The sequence below is a fragment of the Takifugu flavidus genome, chromosome 1, assembly GCF_003711565.1.
Source record: "Takifugu flavidus isolate HTHZ2018 chromosome 1, ASM371156v2, whole genome shotgun sequence".
Taxonomy (NCBI): Eukaryota; Metazoa; Chordata; class Actinopteri; order Tetraodontiformes; family Tetraodontidae; genus Takifugu; species Takifugu flavidus.
In genome coordinates this window covers 14,917,084-14,926,648 of record NC_079520.1, presented here as the reverse complement: position 1 = coordinate 14,926,648, position 9,565 = coordinate 14,917,084, and the positions used below count along the sequence as shown (strand labels likewise).

General features: G+C 41.7%; 1 protein-coding gene across 2 annotated transcripts in view; it reads left to right on the top strand.

Annotated features, from left to right (window-relative positions):
• The first annotated feature begins 2,721 nt into the window (after positions 1-2,721).
• The window catches only part of LOC130523235 (dual specificity calcium/calmodulin-dependent 3',5'-cyclic nucleotide phosphodiesterase 1A-like), a 14,930-nt gene continuing 8,086 nt past the window's right edge, over positions 2,722-9,565 (top strand). The window contains exons 1-7 of one of the 2 annotated variants that reach the window (XM_057028330.1): positions 2,722-3,671; positions 7,247-7,360; positions 7,566-7,748; positions 8,175-8,241; positions 8,536-8,652; positions 9,225-9,365; positions 9,457-9,557. In XM_057028330.1, the coding sequence (XP_056884310.1) occupies positions 3,124-3,671; positions 7,247-7,360; positions 7,566-7,748; positions 8,175-8,241; positions 8,536-8,652; positions 9,225-9,365; positions 9,457-9,557 (1,271 nt within the window). In that variant the 5' untranslated portion in view covers positions 2,722-3,123. Of the gene's footprint in view, positions 3,672-6,020; positions 6,108-7,246; positions 7,361-7,565; positions 7,749-8,174; positions 8,242-8,535; positions 8,653-9,224; positions 9,366-9,456; positions 9,558-9,565 lie in introns of those variants that run through there. The other variant, XM_057028339.1, reaches the window with a different exon arrangement.

The following is a 9,565-nucleotide window of genomic DNA, read 5'->3' as shown; positions in this document are numbered from 1 at the left end:
TTATATTCACATACAATCGTGCTGAAAGTGATGTCTTCTGTTTATTCATTCCTCAGTGTGATAACTTCACTAATTTCATCATTGTGTTATCTGAGCACAAGTCATTTGAACGTGTTTCACCCATCAGTTGTGCTTTTGTGTCACTCTGTCACTGAGATAATGTCACTTTTGTAATGAATTAATGACCTGCTGATACTGTATTGTAGTGTTCCCTCATAGTGAAACTGCTTTTCTGGCATTCTCTCAGTGAGATAATGTCAGCTTTGTCAGGATTGTGTTATCTGAGCATAATTATTTTAAATGTGTTTCTCCATCTGAGAGGCCAGGTGGGTCTCAGAGACAACCTGTGATAGCATGGAGTGTGTGGGTTTACATAGCTGCTGATATGGAAGTGGCTGGTGCGAGGGCTGGATGTGGATGATGGAAGATGCCTGTGTACCTAACTGGGTCCCCAGTAAGTTGTTGTTGCTGGGAGGGGTGGGGGGTGGGGGTGCATGGACATGGCCTGTATTAGCATGCCAGTCTTAATTGCTGCAGATATGGATACTGATGGGGGATCTGGATGTGAATAATGGAACAGAAAAGGTTGCCTCATACTGTGGCCATGCTGCTCGGAGTTAGGAGCCCCTTGTGGGCCAGTAGAGATGGCCCATGTTAGCATGAGACATTTAAGAATACCTAGCTGTGGACACAGCAGGCATCTGGGAAGCCTGAATGCAGAGAGAGCATTGTGACTTTATGCTTGATCTGGGCCTGTGCAGCTGTTCAGCCGTACATAGCTGTAGAAAAGGAAGAGCCTGCATGCTGGGATGCCTGGATGTGGATGTTAGAAGGCAGCAGGGTCTGTTATCCTCGCTTGCATGACGCATGGGGGTGAAATATATGTGTGATGGAAAAGAGCCGAGTGCATGTCAGCCTGGATGTATGTTGCCATGTTTCTGGGAAACACTGGACACATTGGGTGTCCAGTGAATGTGGCACAGCCACCTGCTGCCTTCAACGCTGATCATCAGGTCATCATCTGCTCCCTCTGCTTCCACCACGCTGCAGGCTATGCACCAACCTCCAGAAACTTCAGATGATACTGCTTCAGAAGGTGGTATATATGTCTATGAAGAAACTATGGCCTAAAGCGTATAGAAAATGAACATTGCTTAAAATGAAATATGGGTCCAGGTTGGTGTCAAGTTCATGGAAAGTGGGACTGGAGGCATCCGCGCAAGGAAAAAGCAGAAATTCTAAGCTTTGAAGCTATAAATGTTTCACTGTTAACTGAAGAAAAACCTTTTAGTGCTTTGTTGATAAGTGGATGGTCCCCAGCAGCTATATCACATAAAAGTGTTCATGTATCAGCTAATGGACAGATCACAACAGAGGTAGTGTCTATAGGTCTCATTTTGAAACATCATTTGTGTTGTCAGATACATGTCCATTAAAGCTGTTAGGGAGACATTTAATGGCAAAATTGGAGATTGGAGCTGAACCTGCACACAGTGGAATGAACCTAGTCAAAACCAAAATAATGGGGAATTATGTTGCGCAAGGTGCTGGAGAGCAAACAATTAGGAAGCAGCCCACACAATTCATTTGTAAAACCACAAGAACAAGTAGAAATGTTTGGGTGTTTTCATGACAGTAGCCAATGTGTACTATTCTCCCTACTTAGAAGTGTACAGCCAAATTGACACCCTCAGAAGTTGGTTCAAATCTCGAGACGAATCTCTGGACCTCTGGCCAGCCAAACCTCTACTAGAATCATTGCTGCAGTCTTTCCTTGGTTCCTAGTGCTCCTAGTGTTCCTCTGAATACCTTTTTGATTTTTTTTAGATGTAAGTTACATTGTTGAGAGATGGTGAGCATGAAGTTACACCAAAAAACTCCTTTTAGCTGAACAAAGCTGATAGTTTTAATTTACTGACACTGAACGAAATGAATAGTTGTTGGTGAAATAGCTCACATTTTTCTTTCTTTGTAAATGATCTATATGCATGACACAGTGTGCTCTCATTCAGCATCTGTAGATTTTTATCCATCCAGGTCATGGGAAGCAATTTTTGGACTGAAGAAGCCTTTCAGATGTAAAGTGTAACATCTTCTGACAAAGTCCAGCTGCACTTTTAGCATTATTTATTAATCATCATCAGTTTCTCAGACTGACAGCAGCAGCAGTGAAGTAAAATGTGTTGCAATCCTAAAACATGAGCCAGCATTATCTCTGATATATGTCACCTATGTATGTAGGAGTAAACACTGCAGCGTCTACAGAACATTATTCACATTGCAGACCACCTGGGTGTGATATTCTTCAAGGGATAATTCCACCATTATTTGGTCCCAGGCACAACAAAACAAACTCTTGACTATGCACAGAAGTCATTTTACACGCAAACAAACACACTGGCATGCACACGCACACCCACCCACCCCCACACATACACACACACTCACGCGCACACGCACACGCACAAATGCACACACAAACCTTTTAAAATGCAGCTGGTGAGCAGTGATCGAGGGAAATAAAACGTAAATATATTTGTGTTAAATGTGAAAGAGGATGGAGAGGAGGGCTGTCTGCTGCAGGATTCCATCACTCTTAGCAACCGTTATATAGTTACCACGGAAACACTGCAATGTTCTCTGTTTCTGTTTTACCCTCCTCATCTCTCCTCTCTCTCTCTCTCTCTCTCTCTCTCTCTCTCTCTCTCTCTCTCTCTCGCTCTCTGTCCCTCTTTCTTACACACTGTCTTTCCCTCCATCTGGTGTTGCTACGTCGATGCTTTGGGACGTTCAGCTGGATCACTTTACAGCCACAATGCTCAAGTATAGAGCTCATCTTTTAAGCACAAGATCTTTGGGAAGTGAGGAAATCAACTGATCGTTTCCATTCCTGCTTTTCAGCTCTTCTTTCTTTTTCCACTTTGTCCTATGACCCGTCTTGGCTTCCTTTATGGAGCAGATAGGTTAATTTGTGAGGTGAAGACACACTAAATTGGATACTGGATGCTCTTTTGAACCAAGACGTTCTCACTGCAATCAGATTTTTATGGTTTCGGTGTTTCTGGAAACACCTGAAAACAACACCGAGACCAAATTTTCCACCTTCTGCTCTATTTAACCGTGATGAGTGAAGACATACTAGAGGCACAGATTCCTGAAGATGTTCTGGAAACTCAGGAAATGAAGGAGACTGGGGAGATGCAACAGTGGGACACTGGTCAAAATGACTTGGCATCTGGGGGTGTTCAGCAGGAAGATATGAAGCAACAAGCAGAAGAACAACACAAGGAGGAAAATCAAAATACAGAAGATGTGCAAAATGTGCTTGAGATGCTGCAGCAGGAGGAGGAAGCGCAGACCCATGAGGTTGTGGAAACAGAGGAGATGCAACAAGACCAGAAGACAGTGCAGCAGCAAACTGAGGAGAAGGCGCTTCAACAGGTTCCAGTGCAAAGAGAAGATGAACAGGCAGGAAAGACGAATCAAGACCAGGAGAAGCTGCCCCAGACTAAGGTGTCATGGACAAGAGAGGAGGTACAGCAGACTCATCTGGAGCAACTGACGAAAGTCGATTGGCAACAAGCAGGGATACAAAGCGAGGAATGGCAGAACTCTGGGCAGACACTGGAGCAGAACCAAAACCACCAGGTCCTATTCCGCCTTAAAGGAGTGTGAGTAAACACAAACAGGCAGAAGATGGAAACGTAAAAGAGAATAGAGATTCTGTGTGTGTGTGTGTGTGTGTGTGTGTGTGTGTGTGTGTGTGTGTGTGTGTGTGTGTGTGTGCTCATGCAAACATAACCTATTGGTGCTAGATCAGAAGATCCAAAGCTTGACTTTCTGTTCTCCATTGTTGCTATGGTGATAGCAATGCGTTGTGATGCAGCAAACTCTTTAGCGATGAGCAGGAGACACAGAGAGGTGATGACAGGGTATGGAAACACAAAACTAATTTAATTACTAAATTTTAAACGCCTGTCTTTTGAAACTATCTATCTATCTATCTATCTATCTATCTATCTATCTATCTATCTATCTATCTATCTATCTATCTATCTATCTATCTATCTATCTATCTATCTATCTATCTATCTATCTATAAGGAAGGAAATTGTGAGACAAACTTTCTTGAGATCATGATCCCATGACCTGTGGTCTTTCCCTGAATAGATACTGAGAACTATATTTGAATTGATTGATCACATTTCAGTATTGTATCAAAAGGCCATTATTTGCTCATTATGGTGCCTACTTGCCTGGAGCTGTACTTACTTTTGATGCATTTCTAATGAGAAATGTTCACGTGTGACTAGGAAACTCTCTCCATTGTCAGAAGTAATTGATTATTGTCAGGGTTTGTCATTGTGTATGTTCAATTTTATTTTTTATTTTTTGTCTGTGTTTTCTGTCCCTCCCTGCCTCAGTCTTCCCTCCCTCCTTTTCTTCCTGTCTCGTCTCTACCTCCCTTAACCCTAATTACCTTCAGGTGTCTCACCAGTGTTTAATTTCCCCTGCTTCCCTTCTTGTGAATTTAAACCTGCTTCTCTTTCCCTCGTGTGCCAGCCTGTCTTTTGTGAGAGCATCCAGCATTAGCCTTTGTGTCAGGCTCTTTGTGTTTGATGAATATTGCTTGAAACTGCCCTGAGTCTCTTTTTATCTACTGGACCAGATCTGTTTGCCTGATCAGAGTGGCTACTGGTAAAAACACTTTTAAAATAGTTTCCCAATGTTCCTCTTGCATGCACTATTGAAGTCCAGCCTAACCAGTTCTGACAGTACAGTCTGGTCAATCATGGACTCCAGGGAATCTTTTATTGTGCTGCTGCAGGAAACTCAGTGCAATCGAAGGAGGTGGAGCGGACTATGGAGAAAAATACAAGGACATATTCTGTTCTAGCTGCCCAGATGGCCCAGTTCATCGACTGGTTCCAAGGGCTGGAGGCCGCAATCGCTACCTCCTCCAATTTGGCCAGCTGGCACGATTTGACAGCTTTTAAAAAATGTGTTGGCAGTGAATATTAAGAATCACCTACTCTTGGTGGCTCTTCTCAGTTATCTGGAGAGATCCTGTACACTGTCACACACCTATCCCCAGTCCCCCTATTGCTCCACTACCTACGTGTTTCCTGAGATGTGTCTGTCAACTCAAAGGATAGATCTTCCCTTTATATCCAGGGTATATTGGAATCTGGTGCAGGGTTTCTCTATGGCAAGAGCACTCACTTTAGCACCACTTTTCCCGTGTCACAGTACCATCGACCCTCTTCTGGTTCACCTCCACCTAAAGGTCACCTCTATACTCCAAGTGGGGGAGAAACTATGGGGAGGATGGGTACATCTCTGTTGTTCTCCAGTCAGACATTATCCGGCCTTCTTCTTTGCTAGCTTGTTTTTTTGTCAGAAAGATGAATGACTCTCTCCACCCTCCCTCCATGACAGTGAAGAACTACACCCACTTCCCTTGATCTCCATGGACAGCTATCTGCTTCAGCTGGCCAATGTTTTCACTACGTTATATCGCCATAATGCATATGGTCTGTTTGCAATTGCTTTTGCATTAAACAGAAAATGGAAATTACCCCACCCAGTGGACATTCTGGGTATTAGTTATTGCCTTTCAAATCAACTATTGCCCCTACCGTACCCAACCCTTTCCGCAGCCTTTGTGAAAGATGAGCTCCCTAAATAATAAGTTTGTGTTTGTTGAGTTGTTGGTTGTTGTTTTTTTCTTCTTTTTCTAAATTTGACATTAACACAAATATAACTCATTAAGGTTGGGTCTGGGCTACTAGTTCATTACTGTGCTAAAGATTTAGAGTATGCAAATGTGATTGGTAACATACAATCACCATATTTCAAGAAATGACATGAAACATAACACTAAAATACCTGCAATCCTGAACTTATTTCCCTGTGTCGTCAGCTCCCAGTACCGCTGTAACCATGGCGACTATAACAAATTCACTCAGTTTACAGGGGAGTGATTGGTTGCCATGGAAATGGCACAATGCCTGAATGCAGTGGTGCCTTTATTTCTTTCCTGTCTTATTATCATCCATTTCTTCTAGAAAGAACATCCACAGGATATTCATCCATTCATTCAAAAGGTAGTACTTGCTAATTTATCTAAGAAAAAAAATCACTTGACATAATAGTTGGTTTTAGTATAACATGAATAAAACTCCAGATAAAAACCATGACAAACCTTTTTAAAGTACCTATTTAGCACATAAAGCCCTCGCTCACTGTACTTGTATTTAAATCTATGTCTTTCGATCTATACACATTTTATACATATATACATTTTTGGCTATTAGATGAAACAATTACCTTTTTGAGATAATTATTTTAAGGGCTCATATACTTTGTCCACAAGCATAAAAAGGTTTTTATGGTTATGGTAAATCAATACAGGAAAGATCACTATTTGTTGCATGATATTAGGCACATTAAATCAGTCAATACCCTTTATGATATGATATAAATTAAAATAAATTCACAAAAACATTAAATTCCAAAAGTTTGCATGCATGCCACAGTATAGTAAATGATGGCATGGTGGATCAGTTACGTGTTACACGATTTCAAATTGCTGCAGACCCCTGTAAAATAGGCCAATTAGGAATTTTTTTCTTGTCTAGCGTAAGTTTTTGTTGACAAGAAGCATCTGCACATCAATCTGAAAAGGGTTATGGAACTCAAAATTCCAAACTATCTGGAATACAAATTTCAAGTGAGAACAGTTTTTCACAGGATTTCCCCCCCCAAGTTATTGCATCTTATGTTGGGCTAAAACCTCCTGAATAAAGGAACATACTTTCCCAATTTTCTTTCCCTTGTTCTTATTTTGCAAGATAAATAATAGTGCATTGAGAAGAGTTTGTATTTATATTATACTGTACTTCTTGGTTTGCTTCGCCCGTTTCTGTGTTGTCCACCCTTCAAGCATTAATGGCTTGGCTAAGGATGACCTTGAACAAATAATGTGTAGAATTAGGCCAAAATGGAAAGACCAGAGTATAATTATCCCAAAGAGAGTACAGTTGTTATTTTGTTGCTCTCTTGTTGGAGACATTTGCTTGTGTCCACTCTGATAGAGCTGCTCCTTGTATCAAACTATTGTTCTCTCTGCTAAAGTGTGTATGTTTCTTGCAAGGCAGGGCAATTTTAACGATCTATTTTTAGTATGAAGTTCAGTGCAGTAAGTAAGGAGCTGCCCGGATAATCACAGAATACAATCTGTCAGGTTGAAGGGGGCCCTGGAGCAGATGAATCACGATGATGTGGACCTGACAGAACTACGCAGAAACCTGGAGCTGGCTGCTTCCATGTTGGATGCCGTTTATACGGATGAGACCAGGTAAATTCAAAGACAATGCCGTTTGCCGTTTTGAGGTTTAAAATAATTCTACAGGTAATATGCTTTCATCACTCAACACTCAAGACCTCAGAAAGTCAAATAAGTTTGGAAATGTTAGCAATTTTATTGAAAAATAAACTAAAACTACTAAATATATAAATGCATCTGCTTCCCGCCCTCATTGCTCTTTCTGTCTATCATCCAGGCATCTGTTGGACGCTGAGGATGAACTCAGTGACTTGCAAGCAGACAAAGTGCCCAGCGAAGTGCGTGACTGGCTGGCGTGTACGTTTAGCAGGAAAATGGGTGTGGTCAAGCGACGAGCAGAAGAGAAGCCGAGATTCAGGAGTATTGTCCATGCAGTGCAAGCAGGCATATTTGTGGAGAGGTAATAAGAAGTTCAGAGTGCACAACCTGTGAATTTTACATGAACAGTGTATGAAAAAATCAAAATTACTGCGCCAATCAAGTCCGTAAAGTCATCCACATCCACTGGCTCCACCACGGCTCTCATTATCAGCCTAAGTAAGATGCAACTTTGCAAAGACCCTGCTGATAATTTCTGCAAATTTTCAGGTCCAAATATCATTAGAACGTAAATGACTCAGAGCCATAGACCCCATTGAGCCATAGTAATGGTGCTCGCTCTGGCGTTTAATACTCTGTTGCTATGGTAACAAACAATCCATTTTGGTCATAAACTGTGGTGAAAGGCAGCTCTAGGTTTATCTGCAAGAAGCTATCTGTATGTATCTGCTGTATGTATTTGATGCAGTTTTATTTTTATCGGTGTGTATGTGCATGTGTGTGTCAGGATGTACAGGCGGACATCCAACATGGCAGGTCTCACTTACCCTCCCACAGCTTTGACAGCTTTGAAGGTAATTTGCATGACATGACATTTGTTATGATGTACAAGCACATGACCCAAATGAGACGGAAAGACAGTATATGGAATAAATTGCCACTCACTGTCTTGAAGGCCATGTTAGAATATGAAGAAAAGCATATAATTATCCAATAATCAACCGGTTATCACACACCTGTACTGGGGGAAGTCGTATAATTACATCAATGGCTGCATGATGTCACTGTTGTTTCAGGTGTTACGAGCTGGGCTGTGAGTCTCTTAATGTTTCCTGGTTCCATTTCTGAGTCTTCTGGTTGTATTCTAGGAAGTGGATCAGTGGACCTTCAACGTTTTCTTCTTCCACAAGGCCACAGGACAACATGCCCTCAAATTCCTTGTCTACGACCTGCTTACACGCTATGACCTCATCAACAGGTTCAGGGTAAACACAGCTTCGGATCATTAAAAAAGCAATTCCTGATGAAGCCTGCTGATGTGAAACAGTTCTGTTAGTTGAAAACACAAGACCTCACGATTTTCCACTTTATAAAACCTCCCAGCTTTTATAGAAAATGCTTCCTGTCAGGTAGACTTCAAGCATTTCAATATCTTGTATTCCAAAAAGGAATGAATGTGTTAAATGTTTTATTCATACAAAATACTGACACACATGTTGTGAACACAACGCAATAGTAAAGTAAGTATGAAGACACAAGTGTGTCAGTTAGTTGATAAGAGAAGATCACATTTTCATTTGTTAATTATGCTACACTGGGACAGACTCCAGCAGAAATAACAATAATAATAAATAATGATAAACATGTCCATATTGGCAGGTCATTTCATGTAGCTCAAAAAATGACCAAAGTAAAGAGGAAGAGCATAAGAGAAAAAGGAAAAGCAGACATACATGTTAATGGCCCTGGATCTGTGTGTACACCAGGCACTCTGCAGTGTTTTGTTTTATTGTTTAACTTTAGGGTTCCTTCACTATCTGGAATGCTCTATTTCCAGATCCCGGTTCAGGCTCTGGTGCAGTTTGTTGAAGCGCTTGAGATTGGATATAGTAAATACAAGAACCCATACCACAACCTGATCCATGCCGCTGACGTCACGCAGACAGCCCACTTCCTGATGTTACACACTGGACTCATGGTAACACTCACAAGAGGCTGCCAATATCCCCACCAAGCAGGGACCTCGTACTGACATGAGGACAATGACGTGTGTCTGCATCTCTACACAGCATTGGCTCAGCGAGCTAGAGATCCTTGCGATGGTTTTTGCCGCAGCCATTCATGACTTTGAACACACGGGGACCACCAACAACTTTCACATCCACACCAGGTACTGCA